Source organism: Crinia signifera, chromosome 6 (assembly GCF_055691185.1).
Source record: "Crinia signifera chromosome 6, ASM5569118v1, whole genome shotgun sequence".
Taxonomy (NCBI): domain Eukaryota; kingdom Metazoa; phylum Chordata; class Amphibia; order Anura; family Myobatrachidae; genus Crinia; species Crinia signifera.
Genome location: NC_139222.1, coordinates 90779409 through 90792541, shown reverse-complemented (window position 1 = coordinate 90792541; position 13133 = coordinate 90779409). Strand labels below are relative to the sequence as shown.

Here is a 13133-nt window from a genome sequence, read left to right as displayed (position 1 = left end):
GGGGAATGAAAAGGTCGGAGGACGTGCACCGACGCCCCTCGCGGGCTCGCTGCGCTCGCCACGCTTCGGGTTGGCGTCAATCGTGGGGTGGGGTTTACGGTGTAAAATTGGGGTCTAGGGAATATTTTACATTGAATCCAATGTAAAATCGGGTCCCAGGGACCCTATTCACATTTGATTCAATTAAAAAATCGGGTCGGTCGCATCGCATGCGACCAAATCGCATGCGATGCGACCGACGTGATTTTTCCGACACGACCACCCCGATGGAAATCGGTGTGGCCGTGCTGGGAAACAAGTACCAAGGATTTTTTTTTTTTTGGATAAGAGTTGGTGGACTCTCTCATAAAAGAACAATATCATGATTAAACACACCTCAACATGTCTAAATACAGATTGTGCAACGTTCAATTTTTTTTTTTAAAGAATTATTCTTTTATTGTTCAAAGTTTGAGGGGAGGCAAAAAGAGAACCATACACATTGGGGCAGATGTAAAGGTGCCCATACATGGTACAATTGTTATGTGCGATGAGATGCGCGCTCCCGTCACACATCTCATTGCACAGCTCACAAAGTATGTGCTGCGCATACTTTTTGTACTAGATCTCATCTCATCTCATTGCATTGCAAAACCTATGCGATGAGATGCGATATTGTATACAATAATTGTACCGTGTATGGGCAACTTATGAAGCTTGATAAAGTAATAAAAAGTGTTGATAAAGTGGAAGGTGATAACACACTAGCCAATCAACTCCTAACTGTCATTTTTCAAACACAGCTGATTGGCTCGTTCATTATCACCTTCCACTTTATCACTGCTTTATCACTTTACCAGGCTTAATACATCTGCCCCACTATTCCAAAGTAATTTAGGATTTCATGGCAGATATAAGGATACGTAACCCTTGGAGAACCCTTCTAAACAGAGGATGTATGTCTACTGAAGTCACTCTTTAGTTATTCATTGATTATTAGTTATCAGTTAACACACACACATTCCACTTCACTAAATATTGCCCAATTAAAGTAGTCCCTAATCCAATGGAGTTTACAATCTTTATTCCCTTAACGTTGCCAGTATATAACACATTGTCATCCGATAGAAAACAATACGGTCAATTAATCTCTGGAATATGGTAACCTTATTGCATCACTTCCACCAGTATTTACTAGCTTCAAATATATTTTCCTTTTCTGCTGCCCCACATCAGTCGCCACATACAGTACAGAGTAATCCAAACTACTCATTCTCAGAATCAAGCGGTATAAATAAAGTATGCTGTAGTTGAACTGCAAACAAAATACTACACTAAATAACAAAAGTATTGGACTAGCATAACACATGATATGAATTTATGAGAAGCTAATGTAAGTGTTCACATTTTGGTAATGGGCAGACAGTGACTGGAGGAAAGAAGGGTTTACAATAAAAAACGATGAAGTGGGCACCAGCTGCTGCAGGCTTACTGGCCAAAGATAGTTCATCTCAGTTGCCCAGAGGCAATTTGGGCAACTGAGATACTCCACCTCCCACACACATACCCAAAATATGGGATGAGTCAACATTCACCTGTGCGTATCATCTCAGTTCAGTAGCATTGCATGCTGAAGCTCAGGCTAAGTGGTACTAGGCAGAAGCCATCCTATCACCTATTGCAGTTGTTAGTAGGGCTCCTGGTATAGAGCCAATTAACTACAGGTGGGCTGCAATGCTCAATTGCAAGAGCAGTGGTCACCCTTGGACCCCGCTGTGAACCCCACAAGTGCTGCTTTACATGCAGGTGCCCCTTCAGGGCTCGGAGCCCGGAGCCTCCATTGTCTATGGGAGTTACGCCCCTGCTTAGGTACAAGTATGATCGGCTTCTTTTTTTCTTTTTTTATATTCTTTTTTTTTTTTTAATTGTTTAAAAGGACCATTTAAATCCCACCCACCTTTTTCCACCTGCCTTCTTGGCCATAACCACCATACTAAGATATGTGTTTGCTTGTCAAGTTTCAGATTATGGTTTATGTTTGTCCAGTATTTTTGTTAATTAGTTTAGAAATAAATTGTAGTTGAGCAGCAAGCATATTTGTTCTGCATAACCCTATATGGGTCTGTGGAATATTGTGGAAGCCAATAAATGCTACTTATAATTAGACATAGGCTTTGTTCGGAAACTCGAGTGCAGCTGAATGCGGTAATCTTGCATCGGATTCTCGCGAGATGCCGTGTCTAAAGGCTCGGTGTCCCGAGAATTTGGCACCATTTCTCACACGCTTTCACAAGCTGCGCACAGCCAGGGCCGGCTCTACAACTAGGCAGCTTTATGCAGCTGCCTAGGGTGCCAGGATCTAGGGGGGCACCACCAAGTCTGCCTAGCAAAAAATCAAGGATGTCTGTGAGGATCCTTGTTGTACTTAATGCAGGTGGTTGCTGTGGAACCTCTACGACCTCACCTCTATACTTCCTCTTGAGGCATACTTTCCTATTTTGCTGCCTTCTCTTCCTGTCTTCTGTTGTGGGTGGCAAAGGGGAGGGTGCTGGGGGCCTCCAGAGAAAGCAGGGGTCTTTCCCACCTACCTGAGGGGCTGGGAAGACCACTCAATTGTGGGAGGCTCCCTGCCATTCCAGAATGTTAGGCAAGTATGCATTGATGTTGGAATATGGTTATTAGTGGCAATATGGGGGGGGGGGGGGGGAGAGGAGTGGCAGTAGGTTGAACTTTTGCCTAGGGTGATGAGAAGCCTTACACCGGCCCTGCGCACAGCTCTGCAGTGCAGGGGTCTGGGGGTGTTGTGCAGTGCAGAGGGGTGTTGTGCAGTGCAGAGGGGTTTGTGCCGGGTTATTGTACTGGTCGTGTGTTAGGCAGGCTGTGTCAGTACGCAGAGGGCAGAGGCTGTCAGCCAGTGTAGTGGGGTACAGTACACAGGCAGGCTGTCAGTCATTTTTTTTTGTTCATTGTGGTGTGGTGTGCTGCACTGCAATCCAATACACCATATACTATACTGTCAGAAGTTCAGTGTGTGATTGTTCTGCCTCCACGCAGTGTTATACAAGCCCCGTCCATAAAAAATTTTTTATTAATTTTGCTTTTCTTTATTTTTTGTGTGTACTGCACCCCAATAGTATACACCATATACTATACTGTTAGAAGTTCTGCGTGTGATTGTTCTGCCTCCACACAGTGTTATACAAGCCCTGTCCATAAAAAAAAAAAAATCATGTGTGTGAGCAATAATAGAATATTTACCATCTATTACAAAATGTTTAGACGTTATGTTGGAGGTATAATAGAGCAGGACTATTCTCTTTATGAAAGGAAAATAGAGGCAAGGACACATTAAATACTCTGCTTTCCTGGAATTAGTAGCGGTGATCATTTAAAGTAAATATGGAAAAGAAAAGAAACCTCTGCATTTAGGGTTAGCTCCCACCTGTCATGCTGGCCAAAGAAACGTGCATCCACCTGACCATCTTTGTCTCTGAGGGCTTTTGCTGGCCAGAAAGGAAATCCTTTTAATTTTGCCCAGACCAAAGGATGTGGATTGCTCTAAAGAATACAGAAAACACCATTAAAACGGAGAAGGGTGCAAAAAGGTATTTACAGTATGTATTTCTACTGTATGTAAAATCAACTTATCTGTAAGCCTCATAATTCTTAAACCACAGAGTTACTGCCACTCAATATTATCACTGATTCCACCACAATACATGATCATAGAGGTTTTGCATGACCTTCATCCTTTCTTTATGACATCAAATAATTAGTTGGGACCAGCATGAAACACAGCTCTAGCTTATAAAAACATCAGTATAGCAAGGTATTGATAAGCATGCTGATCAGTACAGAAGTCGGAGATGCTCACGTCGAAATACTGTTTTGTGATATCACCATGCTGTACCTATTATACTAATGTAAGCCATTTAAACTACACAGTGCGCAGGACAAGTTTACTTAAATCCTAAGCATTGCAGGAGTTAAAGAAGAAATGGCAGTCTTTTTGGGGGTACATAAGTTTGTACCATTAGATGCTAGGATGGTTGAAGAATTGGGGTATACATTTCTCTGAGGGCACACATCATATAACCCCAACCAATAAGCTTGATTTCTTGCAGGGTCCCATCCATTGCGGATATTTACTTTGCATTTTTGTAGAAAATAACATTTCTAGGCCCAATCGAAGCACAGAAAAGCACCAGAGAGTGATTTAAGATAGCAATGAGGGGAAAAAAAGGAGTATTACAAGGTTTTTAAACATGTAATATAGGGGGAATCTTGGACTGTCTTACTCTCTTCACCAAGAACTTTCCAGGTAAATCTTCAAACCTATAAAATTAGTCGATGGCTGATTTTTCTAGATGCAGTTTGAATGATCACTAATTCATCTAGTGTGGATATTGCAATATTTAGGTTTACTTATTAACTTCAAATACCGAACAATGCATATAAAACATGTAATATGTAATAATAAAGTGAATGGACAGTATCAGAACACTGTAAGCAATTGGCACTATTTGGTCCTAATCACCAACGACTTTGATTTCCACAATTAAATGTAATATGCACTTGGCATTCCAATGTTGCAGTTAATTTATGCCTAGAGACAGATGACCTGTGTCACCCTGTACACTGCACCTTTATCTGGTCCTTCCTGGGTCCAACCTTGGTAACTACCTAGGTAGGATTCAGGGGTCACTTGGACCCAGGTTATTTTTCAATTACCCTTTTCCACTGAACCACCACCAGGGTAGACTTGTCAATGACAGTGAAAAATGGGTAATATTTAAAACAGACAAGTTACTCCTACATGAAAATGTATAACTCATTGACAATGCTAAGAGAATGGACTAAGTCTGTCTTCCTAAATGCCCCTTATTGTAAGACTAATGCTAGAGATTTCAAAATGTAACGCAACTTTTTCATTCTTTCAAAATTAATAAAACCAGTATACACATTTGCTAATATTATACAATACATTGTCCTATAAACTGCATGTGGATAAAACTGCACGTCAGGTAAGGCAATGTGATCTTTTGTGCGGAGGGATAACATACTCACACATGGTTCACAAAACCAATTATCTCGTTTTTGGCAAGCAGCTAAATAACATTCAGGGCAGACTTCAATTTCATTCATCTGAAACACAGAAAACAAGACAGGTTATATTCAGCAAGAAGCCTCCCCTACTGACATTACACAACTGGCAATGACATGATCTACATTTGATAGAATAAATCTGAAAATATGCAGTACAGCTGGACCTATCATACATATAAAAACATATATACATACATACATACATACATACATGTGCCAGGTATCTAAGAGCAGTTATTTCTCAACTCAATATGAATCTAACAAGTCATTATTTACATTCATTGAGCTCATTATTGGCATTGTGATCTTTTTGGCCCCACGCATTCCGTGAATTGCAACTAGTTAGGTCTGATATGGTATAACTAGTCGTCAAAATGGCAGCTGCCTTGCCTGTGTTGTAGAGAAAACAATTACCATGTGATCATCCATTTATTATTATAAATACAGTTAGAATTGGAACTTCTAATTGAATGAAACTTTTTTTTTTATTTGTAACACATCCTGACAAAGCTTGATCTATTTAGTGTTGACATAATATACAAGGATCTGAACAGGAAGACTGTCAATGTTATCTTTCCATTTAATGCGGTCTCCCACATACAAATTCGTCATCTAATTTTAATAACATTAAGGTATAACTGGAACCTCTGTAGCTCTCAAAGTGATGATATTGAAAATGATGATCCAATTCCATCTGTCAAAAGAGTAGAATTCCTTAAATGGAACAATGATCATTCCTTGGATAACAAAAGAACAGTTATCACCACCATAGTCTTTGTGAATACCCTCAGAACTGTAGACATGCCAAAAAGCAAAGCCTGAGAATGATAATGAGTCTGGACTGAATCTAAGCAGTTGTCCACATTCCTAGAACAGGACATGCAAGCATGCAGCTCTGATGTAGATCGAGAACATAAACCTACTTTGCTCCAGACCGTTTATGACTGATTTCAGACATCCTATATCCCAATCACTTAAAGTTGGGTGTTAAGGGAATTTAGATTAAAAAGAAAATCCAAAAGTGCAGTCTGACATTCGGAGTAGGAAAAGATTGTAATAATAAACCCAACCTACTCTCTGCTTTTCTGAGACAGGGAAGAACGCTTCAGAGGCGACTAAAAGGCTAAATGGTCCCCTTGAGAGGCAAGGGAACCATTGTCTCCTGGGAAGCAGATGGTAAAAATTCATCTGGGTGGGGTCTTAGGAGATCTACAAATAACCCAGATATAGGAATCCTGTCACTTAGGCATCTGTACCATTGATCAAAGAAAAGAAGGCGGCTACATCCCATCAGGTTCTACCGAAGAGAGGCTGGTCATGTTTATGTTCAGACACTGGTTTACCAGTCTGAAATCCTGCCAAATACTTTCCATCACTTTATAAACCGTAGCTTTTAAAAGAGGCATCAGACGCTAATATATATATATATATATATATATATATATATATATATATATATATATATATATATACACATATATATACACATATATATATATATATATAACTCCTGCCTCTGTGAATATTATTTGGGTGGTTGCCGCCGTCTGGATAGAGAGCGCTAACAAGTTCCACCACCTTCAATATGTTATATCATTAAATGGTCAATCATTTCCCAGATTGATAAAGGTGCATAAATATGGTAATGTGATAATTTTTATTATAAAAAAATAAAATTTGACATCCGTTTGTTTGCAGTTCATTCAGTTGTGAACAGCACAAGATAAACTCCAAACCTATGCGTTTCGTCCCGAAAGACTTCATCAGATATAAAATTCTTAAAACAGGTTCTCAAAATACACGATGTATCCAATACGGTCCAATATCAATGGGTTTCGTAATGGACTTATTATTGGATGGTGAAAAGATTCCTTATAAATTCGGTACCAGAGCTGAATTCACCAGTGTCTCCTCTAGCTACAAGCATCTTACATAGACATATACATATTTTACATTTTCTCAGTGCCATGTTTCAGAGCCAATACTTTGAACCTAGAAACACAGAATTTTGCAGATCAGAACCACTTAACTTGGCCCATTTAACACGTGCAATCATTGTCGTATTCTAATCTGCCACAAGTGGTTAGTGCCAATGTACTGTCAGCACTTTAAAACCCTTGCTTCTCAGCAGACTGGGAGCTACAGAGGGATAAGAGTTCAGAAGGAGCATGAGAAAGCTACTGGTCTTAAAAAGAACACCAATCTGTGCCTCATTTGTTTTTAGATATTTCAATAATAGACTTGAAGTGATCAATTACACTGAAGCCAAAGAGCCCCTGTTGAAGCTCTAAGTAAATGGACCTGTATGAGCCTGTGTAAAACCAATTTCTGGGCAGTCAGGTACGCTACTACCCTCACAGCAGCGTTGTGCTGGGCACCCTATGGTTTAAAGAGGCTAAGTGTAGGAGGACATGTCTGTATTTCTCCAACCAATCTGACTGATCTATAATACAGCCTAAAAAAGCTGTTTTATGAGATGTAGAACATGACATGATTGGCAAATTATGTCAACCATCACTTCTCACAAATTATAGGAAAACCAAGGGCGGGTGTAACCATTGTGTGATCTCCCAATATGAAAACGGTATTTGTAGTGAAAGAAAATGGAAGTAAAAAGATGTGCGACTTGTAAGCAATGTGGAAAATTTTAGGCCTATTTTATTTTGCATAGCTTTTTTTGCAGGTACTGCTAAAAATACAAAATTAGCACAAAAAAAAAGGCTAGTTAAAGTACTCCAAACTTTATTGATCTAGTAAGTTAGGGTAAAAAAATAATAATAATATTAATAATAGGTATTATACTTTAAAACATTTGAAGTAGGTTCAATAGACACTACTGAACAGCAGGTGGTGCAAGGATCCTTGCAACGCTCTGATAACGTGTTGTGAGCCAGGCCTCGGCCTCCATACGCACACGGAGCCATTTACAAATGGTGATGAAACTGCAGACTGTGCTGGAGATAAATACCCATACTAATCTATTTCTAGATTACTACACCCTAAGCATACAATGTAAAGAATTAAAAACTGTACAGAAAGTAATTGCAGTGAAGGGTTTATAAGAGTTATAGGACATAATGTATTTTGCTTAAAAACATTAATTATTTCTATAATATACATATTATATGAGCAATTCCAGTGTTTAATAAACATGCACACATCCAGGGAGTGAGCACAGCTTCGTATAAATGGCACAAACACAGGACACGTACTCAGTTCTGTACACATGGCAGGCACAAAGGGACTAAGCACAACATACACAGCAGCACATATTTGGAGAGTGAGCGCAGCATGCTATGCATGGTATGTACTCTGGGGCCGAGCATAGCTTAGTACATACAGTATGGCACACTTTCAGGGACTAAGATCAGCTCTGTGGGACACTGAAAAGGACCTAGTGTACATGGCACATTCAAGGGAAATGAATACATTTGTTATGCAGAGACTGAGCACAGTCTATTAACAGGATACACATACAAGCTGCTTAATAAACATCATGCACAACAAGCAACTGGGAAGCTTAGTACATGCACACACAGAATGAGATTTAGCACAGCATGGCACACACCTCCAGTAGAGTACAGCACACATAGTACACACAACTGGAAACTGAGCACAGCTTAGTATACATGGCCCACACAGGGGTACTGGCCCTTATTCAGATCTGATCGCAGTACAAATTTGCTCTCAAAATGGGCAAAACTATGTGCACTGCAGGTGGGGCAGATGTAACATGTGCAGAGAGAGTTACATTTGGGTGGGGTGTGTTGAAACTGAAATTTAAATTGCAGTGTAAAAATTACGCAGCCCTTATTTACCCTGCACAGAAACAAAATAACTCACCCATGTTACATCTGCCCCACCTGCAGTGCACATGGTTTTGCCCATTTTAAGAACAAATTTGTACTGTGATCAGATCTGAATAAGGGCCACTGAACGCTATTTAGTTTACTTGGACAAACTTGTGGACTGAGCATTATTTAGTATACATGGCACACATTTGGGGACTGAATACTGTTTAGTATACACTGGACACACTAGAGGGACTAAGGCATGCTTAGTATTCATGGTACACACTCATGAACTGAGCACTAATTAGTATACACAGCACATACACTATTAGGGACTGAGCTCATACTAATAAACATGGTATATACCAAACAGCTCAGCACAGCTATATATATGCATTGCCCATACCCAGGCTCCTCATATTAACATAATAAATGTGGTACATACCCAGGGACTGAGAACAGCCATGTGACTATACAGGTCACATGGTGTTACTTGTAACGACATAAAAGTGTCAGAGGGCAGCTGTCAGCACACTGTCTCTCACCATGCCCTGAATAGGGGATGGCCGTGAGCTCTGTGCTCCTCTAACCTATTAGTGCCACTCTCTTATACACTCCCCACCACACTACATTAATCCATGTGTAAAGCAAGTACACTGATATACAAGGCAGAGTATGATGTAGGTTGTTACAGCAAAACTGAAGACAGACGTGATTTTAATTCTCACCTCATGTTCACATATCTTGATTATTACTTTTGCAGTTTGTGTTAATTTATGATTTCCTGTAGGGGACAAGAAATAGAAATTGGCAATTAACCGTGGACTATAGGATATCCCACTAACGCAACATATAATCAAAATGAATAGTTAACTTCCATTAAATATGAATAAAAAGGGCTTACAGACACATCCAGTAGTCAGTGACTGTACTACAGCCACCACGCGAGCTGGTAAAGCACAAATAACTTATTCTGCAGAATTTAATCATTCTAATTATTAAACTCAAGTCAAGCTTACCACCATTGTAAATAATACAGTTATGTAAAATCCATTTGGCGTCTGCGAGAAAGGCTTCCGTGCAACCGTACATTTTCTTTTTAACATTCTGGAAATATAAGAAAATGAAAACTGAAAGACTTATAAAGTCAGTTCCACCCCATGTGTGATAGTTTGCATGAATATATTGGGATAGAAGCATGTTAAAAAAAAAAAGGCACTATGCAATGTGTAGAAGCTCTTAACTTTCTGCCCTATAGAACATCATCCACCCATATATAATGTTCATTCTAGCACCCGTCATCTTTGAAAACCCATGCAGTTCCTGTTCTCTGCCTGGGGTGTCGCTGTCTGCTGATGCTCTTCTGACAGCTTAGGAGGTACAGGGAGCACTTGCGATACCAACAAGCTAAACATCATACTGAAGGCCCCAGTATTAATAAAAGGGAGACTGTAGCCCCAGAGATTGGCTCTCTACTCTCTGGAGTTCATCTGTTTTAGCCCTCAGAGGGAGTAGCCTGTCCTTGGAGGAGATCTCCTGGTTTTATGGGGGCCTACACATGGAGCAATTTGGGTCGGTTTCTAAGCTGACTAGATTTGACTAAATCGCTTAGAAATGACCCAAAATAGCTCCGTGTGCAGTTGGCCATAGCGATTTGCGGCCCCATGCGTCACTATCGACCGTCTTTATTTATATGTGCGAGGACAGGACGGGCAGTTGAAATCCGGTGATGTCAGCTGCCCGCCCCCGGCCCCTGCGTCATTTGGACATTAGCATGAGAAAGCACAGCGTTTTCATGGGTACACCCATGAAAAAATGAGCATTCCCATGGGCGCGTCCCCTGGCCCACCGCCCCCCCACCAGCACTGTTGTGTGCGAGCGCCCGGTGAACACTTTGTTCGCCGTGGCCGCAAGCACACAGAAGATCGCCAGTGCTCAACACAGAGACCACCGGTTAGCACAGAACGCTCATACACACATCGCTACATATGTATGGGCAATCTAGCCGCCGGGTAGCACAAGGGCGATTTCCCTAGCCTACATCGCTTAGCATGCAGGCTAGCAGAGATCGCCCCGTAAATAATAATGTAAATAATGAATACAATAAAAGGAAAATGGTTCTGATAACATAGAAACTGGATGGTGCATGTTCAAAGGTTGATACAATGTTTGCGCAAGATACAGAATCAGTATTAACGCCTTCAGTTTCATACAGTGGCCATGCTAATTACAGACCCTTACCTTTTCTAATGTACTGAGATCCATAGGATTAAATATATATTCTGAATAATCAGGATGTTGTTCCAATGACACTGGCTTTTGGAATGGTTCTGTCTGTGAAAAATAAAGCAATACCTATGAGAGTGTAGAATCCCTGCTGGTGATTTATTAAGTATCGCATTTGGCTGAGCTAGCATTCTCCTGCGAGTTTTGCCTGCTTTTGCAACCTGGGGATTTACTAAAACCAAACATGGGCGTAAAACCAGAAATAGGCAGCACAACACGTAAAAAGAAGCCGATAGACGACCGAACCAACCTGCAAGTACTTTCCATTTTTCACTTATGTAACACTTTTTGGGGCAGATGTATTAAGCCTTAACAAGAGATAAATGCAAGTGTGATAAGAGGAGATAAACATCCAGCCAATCACCTGCCAACTGTCATGTTACAGGCTGTGTTTGAAAAAGTCAGTAAGGAGGTGATTGGCTGGATGTTTATCTCTCCTTATCACCCTTGCATTTATCTCTTGTTAAGGCTTAATACATCTGCCCCATTACCCCTAGCTTCTAATTCTTTCTTATTAACCCACTAATACTTTAGTTTTTCCCTAGTGCGCTACCCTGGGGTAACATGTCCTGGTTTTAAACTTAGTATTAGGGACCCACTAGATATACGAGGTCACCTAGATGTGGTTGGTGGGCTAGTATTTCTTGGCAAATAAATAAATATACCAATAACCTTGAATTTTGCTCAATATTAGAATGCAGAGCTTAATATTGTGGAGCGTGCATCAGCACTGTATGTCTTTCTTCGCAGAACTACAAGTCCCAGCATGATAGCACCTCATGATACGTGTGTGTGTAAATAGGGTCTGCATTTCAACACCCCACCCCATAACACATATTTACCAAGATTCGGGTTTCAAAAAAATGCAGCAAACTTGGAACAAAAATAGAAGAATCAAATTGACCTGCCTGCAGAATCCTGCACAGATCAGCGTGATCTATGCAGTGTTTGTGTGTGAAGGTGCGTACACACCGGTTTGATTGAATAGCCAATATATATCAATGCACCATCGGCCAGTGTGTATGAGCAATACTTCTGAGAATGGCAATACAGCCGATGCTCATATATCTAAAGATATATCTGCGCATCGTGCGGTTTGTACTGGCGATCCACAGACCGCCCGTACATCAATGCCGAGAGCCGCCGGTGATTGACAGCCCATTTGTGATGTCAGTCCCGGTGGATTGGGAAGCGTGTATGGGGTCTGTAAATATATCTGCACCTCAACTGATCTGCTCATATATCTACTAGTATTTACCCAGCTTAACTGTGTAAATAAATGTTTAGCCCGTGCCGGGTTCTGTGAGCCCTTCTGATCTTGGAAATGCGAGGAATACCTCTTTGGGGGTCCCTCATATTTCCTTGATGTGGGGAATAGCCACAGGCTTCAGCCCAGTCCTGGGGCTATTATTTATTTATTTATTTACAGTTTTTTATGTAGCGCAGCATATTCTTTCGTGCTTTACAATTGGAAACAGTGAAAACAAAAAATTGGTAGTAACAAAACAACATAGAAGTAGGAGGGCTGGGCCCGCAAGCTTACAATCTATTCATAACTACATTAGAGCATTAAAATTCTGGAACTCATTGCCGATGGGGGTGGTTACATGAGGTGTTAATAATTTTAAATCAAAACTGGATACATATTTGGCCACTAAGGGAATCCTATAGATAGGACTTACTCAACTCAGTAGTCAGTAGTAGGTTGTACTCGAGTGACCAACATCTTTTTTCAACCTTAATTACTATGTTACTAGAAATCCCCGGCTTGTGCAGACTAGTTGGGGTAGCCTATGTAGTGGGTCACAGTAACACACAGAAATTGGTCATTGGTTTCTTCCTAATACAACAGAACTTGCACATGACTAAACATGATTGCATACACCATTTAAATACGCAAAATTCAATGAGAAACAAATAAGCAGGTCGACCATTCCCAGCAGCAGCCTGTGTGTACAGCCGAATAGACAC

The 13133-nt window shown here is 40.6% G+C and overlaps 1 protein-coding gene across 13 annotated transcripts in view; it reads right to left on the bottom strand.

The window, feature by feature from the left end:
• Positions 1 to 13133, bottom strand: part of ZMYND8 (zinc finger MYND-type containing 8) — a 98120-nt gene that overhangs the window by 20857 nt on the left and 64130 nt on the right. For all 13 annotated transcript variants that reach the window (XR_014444403.1, XM_083146430.1, XM_083146432.1 and 10 more), the window contains 5 exons: positions 11118 to 11210; positions 9896 to 9983; positions 9605 to 9660; positions 5047 to 5124; positions 3422 to 3537 (listed from right to left, as the gene is read on the bottom strand). Coding sequence is in view for 12 of the 13 variants with exons in the window: in XM_083146430.1 (XP_083002556.1) it covers positions 3422 to 3537; positions 5047 to 5124; positions 9605 to 9660; positions 9896 to 9983; positions 11118 to 11210 (431 nt within the window). In the remaining variant the exon portion in view is untranslated. The remainder of the gene's footprint in view (positions 1 to 3421; positions 3538 to 5046; positions 5125 to 9604; positions 9661 to 9895; positions 9984 to 11117; positions 11211 to 13133) is intronic.